General features: G+C 37.6%; 1 protein-coding gene across 12 annotated transcripts in view; it reads right to left on the minus strand.

Moving 5' to 3' along the window:
- The window catches only part of sgip1a (SH3GL interacting endocytic adaptor 1a), a 101924-nt gene that overhangs the window by 69652 nt on the left and 7714 nt on the right, over positions 1-24558 (minus strand). For 9 of the 12 annotated variants that reach the window (XM_036140913.1, XM_036140917.1, XM_036140914.1 and 6 more), the window contains exons 2-3: positions 15289-15401; positions 9242-9286 (exon numbers count right to left, since the gene is read on the minus strand). In XM_036140913.1, the coding sequence (XP_035996806.1) occupies positions 9242-9286; positions 15289-15331 (88 nt within the window). In that variant the 5' untranslated portion in view covers positions 15332-15401. Of the gene's footprint in view, positions 1-9241; positions 9287-10037; positions 10356-15288; positions 15402-24558 lie in introns of those variants that run through there. The other 3 variants (XM_036140921.1, XM_036140918.1, XM_036140922.1) reach the window with 2 other exon arrangements.

The raw sequence follows: 24558 nt of genomic DNA on the forward strand, positions 1-24558 counted from the left end.
TAGAAATACTTTGTGCGAAACACTTATCTTCGGAATTTTCCTTATATGCAATTGAAGAAATCAGAGGAAAACTAACCATTATACAAGACAATCCCCATTTCCCAAATACCCCAAGGATACCTTGCTCTTCACAAGCAAATTACAGAAAATAACATTACCCCTGACACACCATCCAATGTTTTAGGACCTGCAAGCCACTGAATTTAACGACCAAAAGCAGTTTGTGCACATGGTAAATGTTGCCATCCATTTACAAAATAAAAACCTGAGTTTGATTTCATTATTGCCTCAAGTAGCCAAAAGGGGAAATGTTGATATGTCCTTATCCAAGAGATCCATACCTATTTTGAGAAAGACTTAGAATACTTATTTCATGCAGCCCAAGCACTGGTATGCTAAACTAAAAATAGCTGAAAGTGATATTTGAGAAAATATCTTTTTCACAAGTTTAGAAAACAAAGTTATTTATTTCTGCATTTAAAAATAATATCAAGTTCCATAATCTCAAAACTGTTGCATGTAAATAAGATCAGCTTCTCCTGAGTCATCTTGGTCAGCTATGCTGACAAGGCAAAAATAATTAGATAAGAATTTCTTGAACAACTAAAGACTTAAAAACGTCCAAGGAGCACACCATATGGCTCTCTACTTTGCTACAGCCCAGTCAAAGGTTTATCCAAGTTTCAGCCAGGGAACCTCTTTGAGACGGTTTAATTCCAATCACTGGTAACTAGGATTAACAGGACTATGTGTCTAAAGCCCAGGCAGTGTATGTGGAAGGTCATACTACTTCATACAACCCACAAAATGTGTAAAGTAATCACCATTCTGCCAACAGTTGGATTTTTCTATTGTTTGGGCTTTATCAGTGTTGAGACAAGACTTTTAACTTTCTTCGTTTGGTAACTCCACAGGAAATGCCAATGGGTCATTAGTTTCGAAGGCAGCTCTGCTCAAAACATAAACATGAACAAATATGTATAGTGTTTTGGCCCCGGAGGGAATGGGAAAATGTCACTTTATTCCATACATTATGACCTGACTTGATGTTAGCGCAAGAAGAAAGATCCCACTGACAGTTAATGCATTTAAATAAAAATGCCTTTGTGAAAAAAAAGAATGCATTTTAATGATCTAATTGTTGCTCAGCACAAAAAGACATTTTAACCTAACATGGAACAAAAGTAAAGTAAAAGAGAGTTAATTTTTGGCACTTGAATTTTAGAGAGAATATTAATATGGTCTGGTAAAAGAAATCTAAACAGCAAAGCTTAGTCTCATGAAAACAGAAGAACATGAGGATTTCCCCTCTTAAAAACCCTAAATTAAACACCACACATGCTGTGATGCAGGTAAAAAAAAAAGATGCAAAACACTGAAATAAAAACAATTATTAAAATGTGGGAATGGAAGTTATGGCATCTATTGTGTTTAGCACTTGGGGTAAAAATGTCTAAATTAACGGTTCCAAACCTTCCTGTCGTGGACCGATACCGGTCTGTGGGTAAATTGGTACCTGGCCACACAGAAAGAATAGATAACTTACATTATTTCAGTTTTATTTCAGTTTATTTATCATCTGAGTCAGATCAAAGTTTTATTTTGAAAAATGTCTGGATTCTCTTCGTTACATCCGTCTAGGACTCACTTTTGTCAACATACAGCTCTCGGTCCAGTGACACATTGCCTCTAAATTACCCACCAGCTAGCAAAAGGAGTAAAAAACAAATGTCTTTGCCATTTTTTTCAAAGGGGAAAAGCCCCAGTGAGGAGACAGCGGAAGAGCCTATGACTTCAAATAGAAAGAAAGCTTAATTTAAGACAATATCCGTGGTCCCATTTAAAATATGGATTTATCGAGACAGGGGATTCCCACGCAACAAGCCTGCTCTGCACAACATCCGGCAACCGGGCTTTCTAATGAGGCAATGAATGGATCCGCGACCCGTTTGTCAACAAACCAGGTTATTCCAGCATGTCTATACGAGAAGATTAACTGCTGGAGATTGCAAATGATGGCAACCTTAAAAGTATGTTTGAGACAACAACTTTGCCGGTGTTCTGGATTAAAATCACGGCAGAATACCCTGAGTTTGCAGCAATTAAACCCAGTTGCTCCGACATCCTGTTTGTATGAAGCAGGGTTTTCCGCAGTAATGACAATCCAAAACAAAATCACAGCGTAGACCGGACCTAAGCAACTCACGTTGGTTGTCAGTGTCTGCCATTACCCCTAGATGGGGACGTCTCGTCGCAGGGCAACAAGCTCAGGGCTCCCACTGATTTAGCGTTATGGTGGGTTGTGTATTTCACACACTTTATATTTGCTTTTGTGATATATAGTATTTTGAAGGCATGTTTGAATGTTACCATAGCGACTAGAGTGGTAGGAGACAGAGAGGATGTTGCTGGCGCGACGGTACAAGGACGCTGCTAATAAAGCTGCATACGAGTACATGTAAGTAATTATATTGAGAAAATACCGCAGCCTTTTTTCTGGTCACATCATTTTCTTTTCTTGTATTTATCCCCCACACCTTGAAGTCTGGTAAGTGGAAATATAAGTTGACATTAAACTGGTTGGTGGTGTAAAAAAAAGGTTGGGCTCTGCTGGTGTAAATATTCTAAAAGATATACATGTCTTGTCTTCTGTCTTTAAAGCAACAACAGAGGCAGGGAAGATGATGCATTAGTGGCATGTTTAGACTCAAACCATGACAGCAGTACTCAAATTTTCAAAATGTCTTGTTTTTCCAGTTACACATGGGTGCTGCTGAAGAAATTAGACTATCAGCAAGAAAATTATTATATCATTAATTCATTACAAAAAGACAAAATCATAAATAAATTACACTCACAGTGAAGTACTAAAGTGTAACTTTCTGTTCATTTTGATGATTCTGACGTAAAGGTATAGAAAACTCCAAATTCAGCTTCTCTGAGCATTTGAAAATAAGTCCATACATTATGATTTACAATGAGATCATGGGGAAAAGCTCTCCAACAGACAGTCACTGACACCCGCGACAATGATGGCAAGTGTAAATAAAGTAGCTGGTTGCTCACAAAGTGCTGTATCCAAACAGATTAAAAGAAAATTGAGTGGAAGAAAAAAGTGTAACTGAAAAAAATTAACTAGCAACAGTCAACAGCGTAAAATGGTCACATTCTTTTGTTAAACCTCTCCTCCATCAGAGATGATATCAGAATCATCTCAAAATGCCTGAATTGTTGCTCAGAGGTCCAGAGTCTACTTTTCAGGAGAAAAAAGTAAATTTTGAATTACATTCTGGAAATCGAGGTCTCAATCTGCAGGAAGGTTGGAGTGGTACAGAGTCCAAGCTGCTCAAAGTTTAATGTGAAGTTTCCAGAGTCAGTGACTGTTTGGGGAGACATGCTGTCTTCTGGTATTGTTTCACAGTTTTTTCAAGTCCAAAGTCACTGCAACCATCTACCGGATCATTTGAGACCTCTTCTTAATTCCCTCTGATCACAAGCTATATCAAGCTGCTCCTTTTATCTCTCATCTGAACTTTAATCCTGCCAATACAGACAGTAGCTCCAATACCTAATTTATTGTGATATTACTGCACGTGACTCAGCAGCAAACTGGCCCGACCTAAACCTCAGAAGGTACATTTTAACTGTGAGACAAAAACTTTTTTTTTATATTTTTGAACTTTCTTTTGCCTTCACTGTTTATTTGTGAGCAGTTCCATAGTGAAATCACGCTGAATGGTAACTCCTCCGAGTGACTGAGGTTTCGCTCAGCGACTCAGTGTAAAGTATGTAAAATGAAAGCCATGGCTTGCCAGCGATAAAACAATAACCAGTTATTCTGTCACGGTTACGTTTAATAACAAACTACGTGTTATGTCGCTACAAAGTCCAAGAAAATGTGAGACTATAGGAAATTTTTAAATTATTTTGCCAATGCAGTCACTGGTTTTCTACAGCTTTACACAACAGAAGGTAGGACAGTTGGCCTCATCCCAGGTGAGGAAAACCCAGAGCATAGACAAAGGGCTTATTGGTTCTGTCCTAATAAGAAAGTTAAAACTAAGCTTGTCATTTTGTAATCAATCTTTTTTCCTCTAAACCAGAAATAACTCTGCGCCTTCAAAAAATGTTGCCATGCTATCAAAAATGGCACTGAGTATCAAGTATTTTTCTTAGTCTCGACATCGAGTTTGACATGTTAGTGTTGTGACAGCTCTACTTGATGTAGTTTAGTTGAACGTGAGTAGCCTAGTTAAAGAGTTTGTTGACTTAAGTATTTTAACTTTTATTAGGAGAAAGGGTTTTTCCTATTCACTCTGTATATGTGTGCAGTCATGGCTGTTCATCTATTGTTCTATAATGCAACAATTCACTAGAGAGGTATTTATAAAACAATAAGTGATAAAGAGTAAGTGCTATTCTTTATTTATTTCCTGATAATTTTATCAGGAATTAAACGTTTAATTCCTGATAATTTTTACAAAGTTTGTAAATAATTACCATAGGCACTTATTAATGGTTATTGATTGCCAAACCAAACATGCTGTTACACAAAGTAGAGATCAGACTCAACAGCGCAGATGAGCTGAAGGCTGATGTTATAACTTCTGAGTTTCCTTAACATGTCAGAAGTGCAAGAAGTGGATCACCTCCATGCCACACCACACTGATGCAGTAACTAAGTACTGAGTACATATACTGCACAGTAAATGGACATAACAAAAGATTGAATTTTGGGTATTTACCATCATCAAAATGAACAGGAATAAAACCCTAAAATATATCACACTGTGTGCAGCTAAACTCGTATGTGCTTGTATGAAAATACAAAATGCTAAAAAAAGAAATCGTTAGACTGACCAAACAAGCTCCTCCGTTAAAGAAAGGAGCGCAAAAGGAGCGACACTTATGTACAAGAAACTCAAGCTGCAAATTTCTGTCAAATGTTCGCCATTAGAAAAAAATGCAGCCAATTTAAGAAGACGCTAGTTGAAGATGGGATAACATTATGCCTCAATTTCCAGTGTTTTCAGTGTTCATATGAGAGTGTTTAGGCGTTTCAACCTAATGGTCCTTAACAGAACTTAAAAGCCAAGTTTATTTTACATTTGGGAAATTATCAAACCACATCCAGTCAGAAATAATTACCAGAGACAACACTGATGCATTATCCGGTTATTTTGACAAAACTGTCCCACATCTTTGTGCTTTTTCCAACATCATGTCTTGAGGAAAGGAGTTAGGAATCCCAACGACAAGCATGAGGCTGATAATATCCTCTCCTGCTCTTAATTACAATTAAGTAACCCTCCCACATCTACTACCCTCGTGTTTGAAGAAGAGACAGTCATGCTGGCAGTGGCATTGGGCTTTAAAAAGCAGAGCTAGCCAGGATTAGCATCCAATTTTAACACCTGAATGTAATCCCGCCAGAACACACACTATGTTAAGCCTGTACTAGCCCTGCTAATGGAAGGAAAGCTTTTGCAAACTGTTTTTTTTTACCCTCACATTTGTTACTTAACCTGGGGCTTGACATATACAGAGAGTGCGAGGACAGCTCACTTGCAGAAAAAGGAGGAGCATTAAATAAGCTCATTAGTCACCTTGGAGATCAAGTTGGAAAGATCTGTATTGAAAGGTCCTTTTACTTAATTACTTCAAAGCAACCTTATTCTCATAATTTTATGTCTAACAACGATAATTCACAAAAACATATCTAACACTGTATTCAGTAATACAAACATTTCTAATACAGCAAGATCAGATTTTAACCTTTCAAATACAAGCTTAATCTTTTAAAACCTTTCTGTTGGGCTGTCATTGAATCTCTGTTCTCACATAAAGAGCATGATTGTATCGCGCCTTAATCTGATCGTGTTGACCACAAATCTGTTGGGGCCTCTGGTGAAAATGTGTAAAAGCCTCAATATTTTCTCCAGAAAAATCCATCTCTTTATTGGAACTAAAAGTTTTACTTGACAAATGGATCCATTAGATTTATTCCATATGCTCAATGTGGAAAAATAATCAACATTAGGAAATACTTTTTAATTAAATTACTAGTGGCACAATTAAAGTTACTCCTGTTGCAAGTAAACCTACTTTGTACAGTTCTGCTATGTCATGTTATCTTTTCTAAAACATTTTAAGGGGTTGCAGCGTGCGGGGAAAAGGATCTCTGACCATTCCGCTTTGCACATTCTCTCTAGATCATCCAGAGTCCAGGGTTCTCTCTTATGCTCTCGCCTTTCACCTCACCTGCCCAGGTTGTCATTAGAATTTAGATCTTGAGGCTAAAAAACTATGAAAGATGAGTAATCTTTTTTGACAGTGAAATATTTCTGCTTTTTTTTTTTTTTTTTGGCTGTATGATTTGGATTATTTAAATAGGAAAACTTCTTTTGGTTTTACTGATAAAGTCCAACATTTTTCTTGTTAAAGTCCTCTGCAAAACACAGTTGACGTCACCATGCAACATAAACGAGGTTCCCAGGCGTCTGGGAGAGAAGCTGGCCCAGAGCATCAAAGATTCTCCACCATGCTTAACCGTTGCCATTGTGACAAAAAAAAGGCTTCTTTCCCCTGAAATTTATTTTTAAAAATTGGTTTGGATATAAAGAGATTTTGATTGTAGCTGTCATTCTTTGCTGCAGTTGTCTAAACAACAGGCATTTGTTTTTACCTCCATTACCAACCTCTTAACTATAGTTAACGAGACGATAAACTTGGACCCTCGTCCAACATTATGGTGCGTTGCTAAAACAAACAAGCCGTGTGATGATGTTACAGAGAAAAAGATAGACATGGATTACTGCCTAAAAGTTCTTGTTAACTGAAATGTAAGTCATCCATATGGTTGTGAGAAATCTGAAACCCACCTGAGCAAATAGGTGTGCAACAAACGCAGAGATGCTGGTGACATTTGCTGTCATTATGCTCAATGGTGCAAGGCTAATTCTAGCCTTTTTCATAGCAGCATAAAATTACACGTTGACCAAACACCCAAGAAAAGCAGTGTTGAAGTGTCAGGCAATGCATAGACTAGTAATAAAATCCTTTCAAACAAATAAGCGCAACAAGTGCAATTTTCTGTTCCGTCCCAGGCCTTCCGGCTTCGGCCGGGTCAAGCTCCACAATTGCAATCGTAGCAAATGGGAGAAAGAACGTCAAAACCTCCGGTTTGTCAAAGTTAAATAGTGTATATAGAGATTGCTAACCACAAAAGAAATAGATTTTTTGAAAATATTCCCAATAAAATTCACTGTTTTATTTAAATGTCGGATGTAAACCACTCTTTTCGCACCAGCAAAGGAAGCAGATTTGTCTTTTCAACATTTAATTTGACACATGGTAATCCTCTCCAAATAGATTTGCATCCTGCTTGTAAAGACAGGGAGGCCACATGCTCTCCTCGAGCTCTAAGAAACTTCGGAGTGGAGCTAGATGGAGTAACGGCGGATGTAGCAGGCTTTGCTTTTCACGGACTAACGAAGGCCGTCTGAAACGGAACAAAATTATGGGTTAAGTCAGGGACTTCAGGGGCTCGGTCGGTAGGTACGTTTACATGCGTTTTTAGATTGAAAAAGAAAAAAATTATTCAAATACACCTTTTTACGGACACAAAATGAATTAATCCAATATTTAAAATCCGTTTAAATGCACCAGGCTTCATTTAGGATAGAAACACTACACAAGAAGAAGTTGTGCTTCAATCTGTGCTGAAAAAACAAACCAACTGGGATGTGGGTCCGTTTCGTGTCTTCTAGGCACCCAGAATGGTACAGCGTTACATTTGCGCCACCAATCTGAGCACACAGTGAGACGGGAATGCGAGTTTAATTCTCACACATTGCTCGCTCAATATGTGTCTGGAGCGCTCGTGTGCACACTTAATTTGTTGGCATAAATGTAAAGTCCCAATCCGAACAAGTGTTGAGATGGACTCTGTTTGGATTATAACAAAATTTTATTCTGATTTATCTTAATCCAATCACAATATTCTGTTTGGTGTGTTTACTTGAGGCTTTTTTAATTTCGATCAGCCCTTTATTCCTATTCTTATGTCAATGTAAACATAGCGTCAACTTGAGAAAAATGATTAAAAACAACATCTGATGGAAGCATACCAAATAAGGAAAACAGCAAATTAGTTAGCCATCACAAAATAAATCCCAACTTTAAAAATCCTTCAGATAATCTCTGAGTAAAACCCTCTAAAAAAGGTAGTAGTTACGTACGTCCGCTAATTTCTAAATATACCGACACAGATGTGCACAACCAGACAATAGCCTAATAAAATTAATCTAGTTGGTAGAGTACAGCTCTGGAATCATTATTAGTACTAAATCAACTTAAGAATCTAGAATACTTGATTGAAACAGATGGTAAGAACTACTAATGATGTTTCCTGATACAAACAGTTAGATTAATGTGTTTATGCATTTTCTGTGCCAAAACCTTTCCCATTACATTCTATATAATTTAAATTTGATTTAAGCAAAAAATAAATAAATGTAGTTCTGGTGATATAAACAGAAGCTGATCATTGATCCTAAAATGTGCTAACTCAAAAGAAAAACGATAAAGGGAGCAGATGGATGGAGGGTTTCATATGCCAGCTGCAGAGCCGTAGGGATTCGTCCCGACATCACTGGCCTGCCTCTGATGATGTCATCAATTAAAGAGATATAATAATAAAACTACAACCAAATCCCTGTTTATGACATTGGTAAAGGCAGCAGGTAAATCACACCCTGAAACTACACTCCCCGATATCGACACGAGACCCTCACAGCTGAACGTGAATGCGGTACGACCACATAGAGGCAGGCTGAGCATGCATTTCAGCGCACATCATACAAAGACAATTTATACAAGGAAGCCAGCTGGGCACATAAGCCCTCCTGCACAGTAAGTCCAAATAATCCTCCATGATGGGAAGTGGCAAAAAGGAGTAGGGGGGTACTCCAGCATATGCGGACACACTCGCTAAGGTACGAGCTTCAAATAGGCTTGCCATTGTGCCTCTGTGGAAGAGGTTGGGTGGCTGTGCCCTTTTCTAAGAATAACATGCAAGTCACATAAACGTGTCCACTCAAAATAACCGAGTGGCTTATGACATTCGAACCTCCAAACCATAACAGATGAGGCACAGTGGGACAAGGGCATAAAGAAGGATTACCCTATATAGGGGTGGGGGAAGAACGGCATGATAAAAATTAGAATAAAAACAGCTTACCTTCCATCATGGTTGCAGATTTGCATTCCTCTATCTCCAGAGAGCTTGAAATGAAAGCAGGCAGAGGGAGGGGTGGTGGTGGGGGGGGGAGAGAGGAGAAGAAGCCCCCGGTTACAGATATTCAGTGGAGCTGATGGGCAGCAGAGCAGCTGCACGCTCGTGGATGACGCCCTGGCTAACTGTGAGCCCTCAACACTCCCAGACGCTGCCTGTCAACGAGCTCGAAAGGAAGAGAAAGAGAGGAGAGAGGAGGGGGAAGGGGCTAGGCTAGCTGTCCATCTGAGCTCAGGCTTTAAGCCATGGATGCTTCTGCTGCTACTGCTGCTGCTGCTGCTGCTGCTGCTGTGGCTCCAGCCTGCGCGCAGAAGAGGATGCTGAGCGGTGGGGAAAAAGCCAACTGAAGGAAAAAGAGGTAAGGAGGGGAGAGGGAGGGAGAACAGACGGGAGGGAGGGAGGATTTTATGTGTGTGTGTGTGTGTTTGTGAGGGGGGCAGCGCTGAGGAGGGATACAGGCAGTATGCTGAGGTCACAGATGACCTCAGCCAATCTCTGCAGCTCTCTGCGAAGTCACATGGCATACAGCTTGAATCTCCTGACAGCACAGCTCAAAAGGGACGTTGCATTACTAACTCAGCTCCCCCGACAAGCGACCGTCAGCGCACACTGCACGCGCACACATTCACCCCCCCGGCCAAGAGGAGCCCCCAAAAAAGCCCACAGACGAGTGCAAATAAAACCCCAACAACACAACGAGGGTCGTAAGGAAAATCACACGCAGCGCTCTCCTTCGCCCTACCTTATGTCAGCGCAGTGAGCCGGCCCTAGCGCGCAGGAAATGACATTTCTCAGCCACACAGAGAATAAGACGGACGCACAAACAAGTGACTACCCATTTTGAGGACGGGCGTGCACTCAACACTGCGCAGGCTGTAAAGTGACTATTTCTAGCAGCAGATTGTGCCTCTCTGCCTGCGTCCTGCCCTGCATGGAATACCTCTGCGGTTTCACACTGCCCTCACTCTCTAACCTAACCCCTCCGATTCACTCCAGCCCCAGCCTCGCTCTGACAGCCTGCTTCACTCTGCAGCCTTTTCTTTTCTTTTCTTTTTTTTTTTTTTACTGTCACCATGCTCACCCCGACGCAGCACTGGGCACAGGATCGAACCGTGTGACGTCAAGGCGACGCAGGCTACAGCTGCAACCAACAAGCACAAAGGACTGACAGCAGGCCGGCCCCGGAAAGGGGTGTGTGCTTGTGTTTGTGTAAGTACTCATTAACTGTCTATGACAGGGCAGAGGGAAGCGAGGGAATGAGTGCATGCAGACATTTACGTGATATCATTTCATTAAACCTCGTTTTCACGAAAAAGAGTTGGATTTTTTGTTTTGAATGCAAAATATTTCTTACTGTAAGTATCATAGAAGTACACCAATTACTAATGTTAATCACTTTAATTCAGACCACACAAGCACAAAACGTGATATAAAAGTTTTATGATGGGAAAATAGCTTAATGGTAATGTTAATAAAGGAAATTAAACTGGATTGTAAAAACTTGACAGTTTAGGGTCAGTTTGTGTGAAAAGGGTTGTGGGTAAAATCCTCATTAACCCCTCTCACCGTCTTTATAAGGAACTGTGGCAGCTGGGCAGTGGCTCATATCGACAAAATGCCGGACTAGCCGTTTAAGACGCTTATTTGTACCTTCTGAGATGCTACAACAACACAAGATAATATTATGGACTATTATGTGCTTTTACTAGCTCTGTTAATACTTTTACTACTGCGATTATTGCTGCTATTATTATTGATTCCAATATCAGTACTACCACCACCATTTTGCTAAATCGCTTCTGCTACTGATACTAATATTAATACCACGAGTACTATGAACACTGCTGTTGTTACTTTTCTTTTTCTTGTTAGTCATGTTTGGTTGAATTGTGTGTTGAACCATGTAATGACTAACCTACCAATTTGTTTCCGCCAGGTGGAGGTTTTGCACCTGCGTCAACAGCTGACAATTTAAAGTAAATGACTATATTCTGATCATGCGCTACTGTAAAGAAATTTGCTCATACAAGTCCTATGAAAACTATCTACAAACAGGAGGTCGCACAGATACTTTGATTTGACAACATCTAATCTTTCAAATTTTGTAAGACAACTTATTTTTAAAAATGTCTTTTGCCGGGGAAAAAAAATACATATTTAATGCAATGTATTCGTATATAAAATGGCAGACTGGCAAGTTTTAGTTAATAATCAGCAACTGTAATCTTTACTTAAGATTGTCACACCAGGAATATCTCATACCAGCTCATGCCAAGCTGTGGCCTAGTTAAAACCCGAAGCGGTCAGTTACTTAAAAGTCTGACAAATTAATATTTGATTTAAACCAGTGCATTATTTTACTACTGTATATACTTAACAGCTAAGCATAATTAACACTGCCTTGTATCTAAAAACACATAAATATGGGTGACAACTGTAAGGGGAAAATGTAACCAGAAAAAGGTGACAACAATTGATGTCTAAATTTGGCTGAAAGGGATTTGATTAAATGGGCCAATCAGCCCTCTGGAAATAGTCAAATTTTTCCAGTATTTCTCTGGGCTTAAAAAGGACAATGACAAACCAGCCAAAAATAGTAACAAAAAATATATGTCCATGCACATCCTGTAGAATAACTGCAACTGACCAAAGTTAAATTATTTTAAGTGGTTTGCTGCAACAACAAAAAAAAGAACAAATCCTGCCATCTGCTGGTGTTCTGTGGTAACACGACATGCCAATCATTAGTAGGGTTTGGTTTGATTCGAGCCTGAATTTAAGAGCATTTTACAAATTCCTGAGAAAACACAAACATTATTGATTTTTTAGTAAATCAATACAGACTTTTTAATGTTCAATTTGCCACTTTATATATCATATGACCTTAAATAGAAATACCCCAGTTAAGATTTGACGTTATGATATAACTTAGCTGAATAAATCAAAAGAGTTATCAATAGCATCATTTAAATGTTTAAAACCACATCTCCATTTCAGGGCCTTTACCAATTTTACATCCTTAATTTGATGCAGTGGAACACTGCTCTAAAATGTTATGATACTTTTTAAATGATAATACACGCAAATATTTGACACCTGCATTGTTTAATAAATTAGTTATATTACCATATTTGTTTTTATTTGTGCTGCAGTGTGCAGGACATTCTGACATCTGTTAATAAAAGCTGAATCAATATATTTAATTATTTTCAATCATAAATCATCTTATTAAGTAATGTATGTGCATTTACATAAGTGAGTGTAAATGTAATTTCCACAAGTAACGGATAACATCGTGTCTTTTTTGTTTTAGATCTTTATACCACAGTATATTTATTTTCTCATGGTGACCAATAAATTCCAGCTATTTCCCCAACTAACAGTTATTTCTACTCAATTAAAAGCATCTAATATTGCATGTGAAACCTTTCAAATCTCTCATTGGGTTCATTTAAATAATTAATTTTTCTGCATAGTTTGTATTTATTGATCTTATTTAAATATATATTTTTGTTGCTGTCATCCTTTCTGACAAGGTGGCTGTATTTTCTTTCCTTTATCATACTTCTATGTAACCAAAACACGTTTGAAAACTCAAACTCCTTGGCTTTACCTCCAAATAAACCCTTATTGCCTTTGTATAACCTTTGTATTCAAATTTTCTTTTGTACCTTATCTTTATTTATTTATTTATTTATTTGCATTTTGCTTCACATATTCTTATATAGCTCAATTTCCTCTATGTGCTGTCCAGGTCTGGTTCAATAAACCCAAGGTAGGTGTTGTATTCTACAATTTACATAAAGATAAAAGTCACCTTTTTTAAGAAATTCAACCATGTTTTGTGTTGAAGATGGTTAAAATGTGCTTCCATAGAAAGGTATTCAAAACTTATTGAAGCGAAATAAATAATGGGGAAATGGGGGAGCTATCTAAAAAAAGAAAATAATAATAATTTTTCAATTCAATTCAATTTTATTTATATAGCGCCAATTCATGAAACATGTCATCTCAAGGCACTTTACAATCCAGTGATTATATGTATAAATAGTTCTAAAACCATATATTTACATACACCATATAAAAACATTTTTCTCCCTTCTACATTGAAAAAGAAAACACTGATAATCATGTTTCGGATATGTTTGCATCACAAAAAATGTTTTCTACTTGCTAAATGCCAAAAATAATGCGGAAAAAAATGGTTTAGAGAATATTTAATTGTTTAAACACTAACCTAACCCATCACCCTAACACACACTAAAATTGCCATGACTTTAAACAGTTTGGGGAAGACCAGATGATAATGTCATGGTAAACTTCTGAGGGTTAATTCGATTTATATGTAACGCTAACCTGTGGATGAATCTTAAAGCAATGCTTTAAATATAAGGAAACTAAGTTTTTACCAAACCAATGCGTTTTGGCTCATGGCCTTCATCAGGTCATTGTAAATCACAAAACACTGAGTTTAAACAAAAAAGCATAATACAGTAAAAGCAAAAATAAATACATAAATACATAAAGAAATAAAGTCTAATGAACCAATCACACACACAAACACACACAGAGGCTGACCAATCAGCATTCAGGTCAGCTAATGCTGGTATGACAGTAAAATTATCTAAAGTGAATGAAGTCCTAAAACAACTCAAACCCCTGCCCCTGCACATAAGAGAGGCCCACTATTCTTCTTTGGCTTTTACCACTAGTGAGACTTAGTTTTCATTTTAAATTGGTTTTATCATTTATTTTAAGTGTTTTCGTGTATTATCTTTTTATCTTAGTTTTTTCAATGGAGATGTTTTAGCTTGTGGCAATATACAGCACTTTGTTTCAGCTGTTGGCTGTTTTTAAGCATTTTATAGATAAAGATGGTATGGTATGATTAAATGGTGTTTTGTGTAACTTTAAGATTAACCCATCAGACTAATGGCCCCATGACCGATTGCACGCTTACAGCGCCCTCTAGCTTCCTAAATTAATAATTTGAGACTTAATTATTTCCAGGAGAAATAATTACATTAATAACAATGATGGTTTACTATATTCAACTAACTTATTGCTTTTGATCGTTTGTGTGTACATAGTTTCTTAGTTTCTTGTATCTTAACTTTGCTTATTAGTTTAGTTAAGTTTCACTAGCCTAGTGAAGAGGATGTGTTGATTGAATAATGTTAATTTAGATGAGCAACATTCTAAAATAGTGGTCACTGGATGTTCATTTATTTCTGTTAATAAATTCCTGTACTTGAAGAGAAGTTGTCACTCCTTTCTGTTAAAAGAATGCCAGTGCTCGAATCATCCTTTCAACTATTGTCCTAAGCTGTTTGGGCTGATATTCACCGGACAATACCCAACAGGCCGAGGGTTATTTAATAAACATTAAATGACTTAAAAACATGTGTAATGGCACAACAGGTATAACAGCTTTAATATACATTTCTCTGCTGGCTCTTAAAACTTTCAAAGTTGCCCAACAAAGCTCTTGTTGGCAACGCTATCAGTCAACATGTCAAGTGATGTTCATATCACGTGGGCCATTTACTGAGGAGTGACATTCATGTAACTGCACAACGGTATTCAGCCTGAAAGATTTCCATATGTTCTGCAAGAAAAGTGCATTTAATGGAAGAAATGATTGTCTTGTAGTAAATCAAATACTTTTTATTGGCAACGAAGGACAGAGTAATGAAATAAAGAATGCTGCTTAGTTATCAGACTGTAAACGGCAGGTTTATAGCTTTTTTTTTCCCCTTTTGCACAACAAACCATGATTTATTCCCGATGCACAATAAAAGCAAACCATTTAAACAGAAAGTTTCAGCTAGGAAAGCTACAAACATTAATCAAAGCTCTAGGAAAAGACAGCTTCAATCTGCCCCACCAAAGGCCTCGTAGACTTTATAGCCTGACAATATCAATTACAGATTAACCTAAATCCTTAATTTCCAGGTAAATTAACAATCCATTTGAACAATAATTTACTTTACCTGCAACGATACGAAACCAACCGGTAACCAGCTGCTCAGCCATTTACTGCTCTCTCTGCTGATGCTCTGCTCCCTCCAGAGTCAGGACGTGAACGAGCAAAAGCATAAATTTGCTGAAAATGAGAAGAGGAAAAATAGCATAAGTACTGATGAAAGAGAAAGGAGCAAAGAGGATAAAACGTCATGCTGCAAGCTTGCCGCAGCACCTGTTAAAGGCACAACCTGTGGAGAATAGCAATATGGGACAGCAGGCTAGGAGTCCGAACTTGTCAGCCACTGAAGGTCGTTCCTTTGATGCAGTAACTATAAATGGCTTTGCTCAGCCCTGCAGCAGACTGAATATACATATCTGTTTCTTCTGTTTCATCATTTGCTTTTCCTGCATTTCATATATCCAATAAAATAGAATAAAAGGCAGAGATAGGCAGTTGGTCTCGATAAAGAAACTCTGGTGCAATTAATGATTGCTAAGTTTAGATATATGGTGATCGCATTCAAAGCATTCCTGATCAAATTAATAACCAATATCAACGATAAATCATAACAACATTGGCTTCTGTTGGACTGCTTCCCTACTTTGGTAAATGCAAATGGAAAAAAGTAGGACGTACGGATAAATATGTATAATTAATATCTCCCATAAATCCAGTTATTTAAACAAAAAAATCAAAGAAAATACCTTTTAAAATTGGCCTAACCAAACTAATATGTTGGTTCTGAGATGTGAATTTTTGACTAATACTGCCAATTCATAAGTGGAGCATTCACATTAAGGAAATAGATGTAGGGAATTGCATTACTCCCTTAAAGAATTCAAACGACAGCCGACTAGCGCCATCTGCTGATCACTTCAAAGAAGTGCATTGTTCAACCATTTAATAATACGTTTTGTGCACTTTTACACCAGATCGATCCAAAATAACAACAAATAAAACAATTTTCCAGAAATTAGACATAGAATGATTTACTGTTTCATATAAACAGTTGGTCATTTAAGAATCCTAGTTCTTATTAATAGAGGCTGCCTGATAAAGGCACACTGAACCACCTTAATTCCCTGATAAAAAGCAAAAAAATGCGCCTGCTCAAAAGGTTGGGATGGACTCAGAGCATCTGACAGCAGCAAAACAAATAGCATCTAAATACTTTAAAATTGCATTAGCAATGTAAAAACTGCTTAATTTGCAGTATAATACATTATAATACATAGTTCTAGGGAAAAAATAAGTTGGCATAGCAAAAAGTATTTGTTTGCACTGATTTTACTATTTCCACATATATGTCTTAGCAACATGATTGATTTGTTCTATTTTAGAATCAACAATTCCTCAAAAATTTCTAATTAAAATATTGTCACTTGAGCATTTAATTGCAAAAGATATTTCTTTTTTGTGATTTTGACAAATGGGAAAGTAACAAGACATTTCAAAGTGCTGAACATGAACAGAACATAAGAAAACATCACAGTGGAAGGTACAATGCATTGGAACAGCTGCAGCAGGTCAATATAAACTGGACTACAAACCTCAACATTAACATTCATAAGCAACTCTAAACAAAATGTTTAACCTTGATTTAAAGGAACTTAAGGTTTCAGCACTTTTTCAGTCTTAAAACTACATAAAAACTAAATGCTGCTTCTCCATGTTTGGTTCTGGTTCTAGGTCTGTAAAGTAGACTTGAGCCAGAAGACCTGAGTGGACTGGAGGGTTCATACACTGATAACAAGTCTGTGATGTATTTAGGTGCTAAGCCATTCAGGGATTAATAGACTAACAGAAGTATTTTAAAGTCTATTCTCTGAGATACAGGGAGCCAGTGTAAGGACTTTAGAACTGGGGTTATGTGCTCTACTTTCTTAGTCTTAGTGAGGACGTGGGCAGCAGCGTTCTGGATCAGCTGCAGCTGTCTGATCCACTTTTTAGGCAGACCTGTGAAAACACTGTTGCAGTGATCAATTCGACTCAACGTATGGATTGTTTTTTTTTTTCAAATCCTGCTAAGACATTAGTCCTTTAATCCTGGAAATGTTCTTCAGGTGACAGAAGGCCGATCTTGTAATTGTGTTCAGATGCTTGATTTCTTCTAAACATTTACTCAGTACTTGAATGGATTCATAGTCACCTGGTGACATGGTGATGTAGAGCTGAGCGACGCAGTCAATGATGTCTGAAACTTTAGACTGAAAGTTATCTACTAGTTCATCTCCTGAGTTACAGGACAAAGTGGAAGTAGAAGAGTACGTGTGGTAAAAGGTTTCAGAGGCATCATCCTTAAAGGAGCTATAAGTAATACTGACACCTTGTGGCTCTAATCGGTACAACAGCTTGCCAATCACAACAATCTAATATGCTGTTTTTTAACTGCGTGAAACCCTTCTGAATTTTTACAACCTGCTTCTCTTACTTGCTTCCATGCTTGCAGGCTGCAGCTCTTTCACCAAAAAAAACAAAACAAATGCTGCACTCTGTTTTGGAAACCCTGGGAAATTTCATAAGATTGGTGCAGGGACCAGGAAGTAAGCATGAGCTACACTCTGAACCCAAGTAGTTCCGGACCGTAGCTCTTGGTTTGAAAGAAGAAAAAATGTGATTAAGACACTGCTGTTTTTCACAACTATATTACAAAAATGACCATTTAAAACAGGACCTTGATCCTTTAAGCATAATGTGAGAGGATAAAACAGATTAGTGGATCAATGTTTGCTTCTGTGCTTGTTTGTCTCTCTTGTTGTGTCTCTGCTCTGTCTTTTCTAACACCCAGTCGGTCAAGGCAGATGACCGTTTATACTGAGCCTGGTTCTGCTGGAGGTTTTTCCTTCCTGTTAAAGGGGAGTTTTTTCTTTCCACTGTCGTCTCATGCTTGCTCGGTATGAGGTATTGCTGCAAAGCCATGGACAATGCAGACGACTCTCCCTGTGGCTCTACGCTTCTTCAGGAAGAGTGAATGCTGCTTGTCAAGACTTTGATGCAATCAACTGGGTTCCCTCATATAGGAATTTTTTTTACCAATCTCTATAATCTGATTGAATTTGACTTTGGAAAGTGCCTTGAGATAACATGTTTCATGAATTGGCGCTATATAAATAAAAGTGAATTGAATTTAATTGAATAGGCTACGGACAATAAATCAATAAATGAATCAAAAATCAAGAGTCTTTATTGTCATTATGTGTTACAATAATGAAAATGAACGCTAGATATCTGCAGTGTCAGCAAAGACATTTCCTATCATTGTGAGACTCAAGCAAAGTGCTCTCCCATGTCCCTATCAAGGTAAAACATGAGAGCAGAGCTGTCTCTTTTACATATACACAGGCAGCAATTACAATTCAGAAGACGGGGGACAAGAATGCCATTAATTCTGGGATTTTACTTTTTTTTTCCTTCCTAGATGGCATAAATAGGGTTAGATGAGATTTTTTTCCAATACCATAAAATGTTACATTTCTCTGTATTTCTCCCTCTTCCCCTGTTCCCACCATCTTCTTTGCATCTGCCTTCACTTGCCTCCACCCACCAACAAACAACCTCCACATCCCTCCCTCCTGACCTACTTTTTCTTCCCCTTTGCTCGCTCTTCTTGCCTGTAGGGTGCGGTGTTGCTCCAGTCTGGTTGTTAATCAGAGATACTGCTCTGCATCTATATGCAGATATAAATTTACTTGTACCAGTGGAAAAACCCACAAGACAAATTCAACTGGGTCATCACCGGTGCTGTATGGAGACAGTTTAAAAAAAGTAATGCTGCATTTAGCAGACTACCAGTGTTTTAATCTAGCAAGAGAGGAATCATAGAAAGTGCAGTATTTTAGCTAGGAGTTTATGATCATACATCAAATGTGCTCTAGTTAAATCCTCAACTTCCCTACAAAACAATGCAGCTGCTCTTCTTATAATAGCAACACCTAAAGAACTGTTACCTTGGTTTAACAAGAAGAAGGAAAAGCACGAACAGCTATAATTTTATTTATTAAATCACATCACCAACTTTTGATGGTAAAAGTTTTCAAATGTGGGTAAAGTGGATTTGTTTACCGGTTTTAGTTGAGGACATCTACTTTTAATGTTGTATAGCAATTAATTGAACTTTGACTAACATGGAGCAGTAGAATCCACATCATATTATCCTCAAGTACATATACCACAGTATTAAGCTGTAAAAGTAAAATACATACACAAAAACTTCAAAGGGAAAATGTGAAACTTGCTCTAATTGCTTTAATTTGAATAAACAAAAATGAATCTTTTTGCTGCTAATATAATATTACATTCTTATTTTATAGTAGGGCTGGACAACATAGAAATTAAGCATATCAATAAAATAGAAAATTAATTATCAAAAAATTCAAAAAATGTATTTTAAGTGCAGTCCTGGCCATTTTATCCTGTTGCTTAATGACCTATTAGTATTTAAAGAACACACAAAGACTGTATTCAAAATCAACCCTTTATTCCACCATCTATATACCAAAAGTGCAAGGTTTTGAAAAAAAGAATGCGTGCTCTATGCAGTCTTTGAAGGGGGAGGGGCTTTAGTGACGGGGCGTTCCTGGTTCTGTGTTTGTGATTGGTTGGGAGGATGCAAAAGGAAGGAAAACTGTTCTTCTATTGAACTTTTTATCAACTCTTTTTTTTTTCTATCGCACCACACATTTATCAAGCGATATATATTGTTATTCAATTAGGGTCCGGCTCTATTTTATAGTAATACTGACGGTATAACTTTCTTTTACTTATGGTATTAAGTAAAAATACATAAGTTGAGAGAACATTTTAAGTGCCATAATTTTCGGACTATAAGTCGCTCCGGAATATAAGTCACATCAATCAAAAAATGTCATAAAGAGGAAAAAATATATATATAAGTCGCAACAGACTATACACATTTATTTAGAAATTTATTTCACATAATCCAAGACTAAAAACTGACATTTAATCTGGTGAGGCAGTTTATTAAATCACACAGCTGCATCCACAACGGGCTAACTATACCTGTGGTTTTAAAACAGGGGTTCCTTAACACAGGTGAGGTGTGGTGCTCCTTTAATTTAGTTATATTGGGTCATTTTCACAACTCAAAATAATCCCAAACTGCTGAATTTGTCTTTTCTGCAAGTGAGGTTAAAATGTAGGAACCTGACTGGACACAGCAACAGATGGAGCACGGGCATCACTCTATTAATCTATGTTCTTTACATCCTCAGAAAACTGTGGCCACCATGACACTCTCTGGCATCTCATTTGGAGAAATCTAAACCATAGGAATTGTGCGACAGAAAATTCGGATTTTGAAACAATTTGTTAAAAGAATTTTTGTAATATAGCCAAACAGCCCGTGTCTACACTTGACCAAAGGTAACCAACTGACACCGGCATTTTACGCACACATTTCCAGCTGAAGTCCACTGTCAACAAATACAGGTTTCACTGATAAGATGCCGCATAACAAAAAGGTCAGCTATGTGCAGGGATTTCCCTGAGCGCATGTCGCAACTGTCACGTCCCAAATCCTCTTGCCTTTTCCTGCACAGTGCTCAAAAAAGAGAAGGAAAAAAAATGTCTGCAAACCTACAACCTGCTCCGTCACTCCCCACAGTCAAAGAGCCCTGATGAAGGATGATGATTAGGCTGCAGCCATTAAATGTACACAAACACCCACCCTCCAAAGAGTCAGCACTGAGTGAGCTCAAATCATAACATTCTGCTCAACTGCAGGGGAACGGCATGTAGATAAGGCGTGTGAATGGCAGGGTGCAGCGTTGTGTGCCTACGTGCAATCTCGCCACACACGACCTCACTGTTTGTACCACCATGCAGACACATTTCTTCGTCATTATCCCACTTGCTGCCCTGTCTAAGTGCGCAAGAACATTTACCAGACAAACAAACACACACGCCCCTGCAGCCATCAAGCCTTTTTGTGAAATTAGCCTCCACTGCCTGATTGCTTGATGATGCAGAGGAGGCTGGGCGCAGATTCGTTGGCAACTTTGCCTTGTTTGATCTGATCCAACAATCCATTCTTAGAGAAATGCTAGATTTGTAAGTTTTTTCTCATGTCAAAATTAAAAACCTTTCCATTATCAACTGTTTACCACTCAGTACTTTTCTGCCCGTTTTTATAGAACAAATACAAAAGTTGAATTCAGGAACAATATAGTACCTCGCAACTTTTGAACTTTTCCTCATTGTGCCTCATTTTTACAAACTTTGATGTCTTCACTGGGATGCTATGTTGTAAACCTAAAAAGGTAGTACATAGTTCCTAATTGTAAAGTTGAAGAAAAGTGAAGAAAGGGGTGCAAAACATTTTAAAGATAAAAATATGAAGGTATTGCAAGTGGGATGCAAGAGCAGCCTTGCCTTTATTTGTCCAGAAAATACACATTGTAAATGTGACAACAGCACCCCCTGGTGTTTGGTCTGTACCTGCGGTCAGTTGTATGATGAATACTATTAATAAACTCCTAAAAAAAAATACAAAACTTAATGTAATGGACGTTTGTCTTCAATATTAATGGATTTGATATTATTTTTGCCATATGAGGTTCATAGCTAGTTAAAAGTTGACTGCAGGTACGAGTTAAGCTAAAAGACATTTACGGTGTTAGCATTAAGTTATATAGTTGAAAACGGTGTGGTAATATTGAAACATTAGTTGTTAAAAAACATTTTTATATATTATAAATTAACCCATATGTTGTAAATTTTAAATGGGATTTCAGGCTAATCTTTAGAACAACGGCTTTAATAAAATCAAGAATCAAGAATAAAATATTCTTGATTCTTCATGCATTAAAACAGAAAAAAATAAAAGTTACATTTTTAATTTTGACATTTGAGAACCAGTGGGCTACAGGGAAAAGAAAGCTAAGAAAGTCACATTTTTCTACATCTTGTTCTAGGTTAAATGAAGATAATATCTGGGCAACCTGAAATCTCCAGAAAATAAGGAGGTCTCTGGATGTAAAGTTTTAAAATAGAGTAGTAAACCATGGCTATGGTCGCCTCAGGACAAAACGAAGATCGAGCTGAAACGTCAGATTTCTCACAGTATTCATTCCCTGTTGCACCAGTTTGAGGTCAGGGAATAGTCAGAGTTTAACAGTGTTTCCTTTCAAAGACCATCCAGAGTCAGGGCCATGTTACACCCTGTGAAATCCCTGTTCTCCCCCGTAGCATCGGAACACGGGATGGAAAAGATGAGCTCATCTTTCTGATTCTACGCCGGTCTGTTCTGTGGTCTCCCTAATGGTCTCCAGGATGTCAACACCAGTCCAATATGTCCCCCTTACTCACACCAATTACCATTTCCACACAGCACAAAGGCCTAAATAAACACACACCAGACTTGCTTTACAATCAGCTTATATCTATAAACAGTTGGGAGGTTTAAATTAGGTCGCTCCCCTGGGTACTGTACTTTACTTGGACAGGCAGGCTGAGATGACAGAATGGAGCCAGATGATCCCTCTGCACAGAGCTTTAAGGGAGTATCTTAAAAGAAATTAGTTCAGTGTTCACTATTATCTTTATGTGTAATAAAAATTCAAAGTACAAATTATTTAAACTGATTTTGGGGGTGTTTGGTTGGTGGTAATTCCCAAGAAGAGGACAATTAAACAACGCCTAAAATTGTCGTGAGAACAGAAAGAGCTCAACAAGAAAAACAAAAATCAGTCTGATATTGAATTTTAAGATGAAAAAGGAGAAATAACTAGCCCACGCCTGGTTTCTGGCTCTCTAAGGCTTGTTCTGGACACCCACGAGAATGCTGCTAATATAGGTTATGTGTGTGAGTAGAAACTGTGACGCTTTAATGGAAGTCCACACAGGCCTCCCTATGACGCATTTAACAGGGCCTATAATTCGTAAGGCTTCTCAAAATAGGAGTATGATATGAAAACTATTGGGTTTGACGGCACGTCAGAGCGAACCAAGGAGAATAAACCTCCTGAAAACAGGTCAGGAGAGAGACTCGAGTCAGGACGCCGGAAGTAAAAGCACAAAAATGCCAGATGATCACCGCGACCACGATCTTCCACTTCTACGCGTATCCTGAGTCACCAAACAAACAAAACAAAATCTTATTTTGCATCCCAAAGAAATGCACAAATGCAATTTGTGTGGCTGAGGCAATCGTGTAAGGATCCTTGTCTTTAAAAGCAGAATTCTATTAAATAAATTGGTGCTGAAAGCTGCATACAAGTTGCTGGAGCTGCTGCTGTGGACACAGGAACATTTGTTATTTCACTTTATTTTTAAAAAATTAACTTCATTTTCAATTATTTGTACCTGTATTTTTTCCTCTTTTAGTTTAACTTCATATAGATTTTAACTAACTTTATTCAGTTCAAGAACTTTCCTCCTGCTTATGTTTATGAAATGTAAATTTTAATTACCTTTTTAATCCTGACTAACATAATAACTGTATTTCCTCGGCCCTTTAATGGTTTATAGTTCTTTTGCTACTGTAAAATCAAAGTAAAATACTTTGTATACATCATGGAGAGTTACTGGTCTTCATGATGTCATACTGCAGGCAGAAAAACAGGCGCATCTTAATAAATTAGAGTATGAACAAAAAGTTTGGTATAGCTTTTGAAAGCCAACATTTCTCAATATTTATTGGTCTTCTTTGTATTTTCTGAGGAACTGAATTTGGGTTTTCTTTAGCTGTGAGCCATGCTCATTAATATTAACTGAAATAAACACTTTAATTATATCCCTGTGTCTAATGAATCTAAAAATAGAAGTTTTGTAATATTCTTTTCGTAAATACTGAACTGAATGAACCTTCTGATTACATTTAATTGTACTAAAATGCACATTTGGATGTACGAGTGGCACATCTGCCAATCTTTGCAATGGTTGACTGATGGCCAGTGAGCCTGTTCAAAAACACCTAATTTGGACTTTGATAGCAGAGCTGCACCAACCTGTAATTTTGCAGTTCAGTTTACACAAGTACAAAAATAAAGTGCAACGAAATTTAGCTTCATGTAGGGAAGGCATCTCTAAGCAAAAAAACTATACATGAGGAACAAATAAATATGTACAACTAGGCATTAAATTGTAGATATAAAAGGAAAACAAGTTTGCAACGACTTCAGTATTCAGCCAAGCAAGTAAATGTTATTCATATACCATCTTACACTGGGGCTTTAAAAGATAAATTAAAAAACTATAATACAATAGAAAATGTAGAACACACCTCAGCAACATATAGTCATAGCAGCCTAGGTACCATTGGAGCTAAAATGCTTAT

Source organism: Fundulus heteroclitus, chromosome 9 (genome assembly GCF_011125445.2).
Source record: "Fundulus heteroclitus isolate FHET01 chromosome 9, MU-UCD_Fhet_4.1, whole genome shotgun sequence".
NCBI classification, from domain to species: Eukaryota; Metazoa; Chordata; class Actinopteri; order Cyprinodontiformes; family Fundulidae; genus Fundulus; species Fundulus heteroclitus.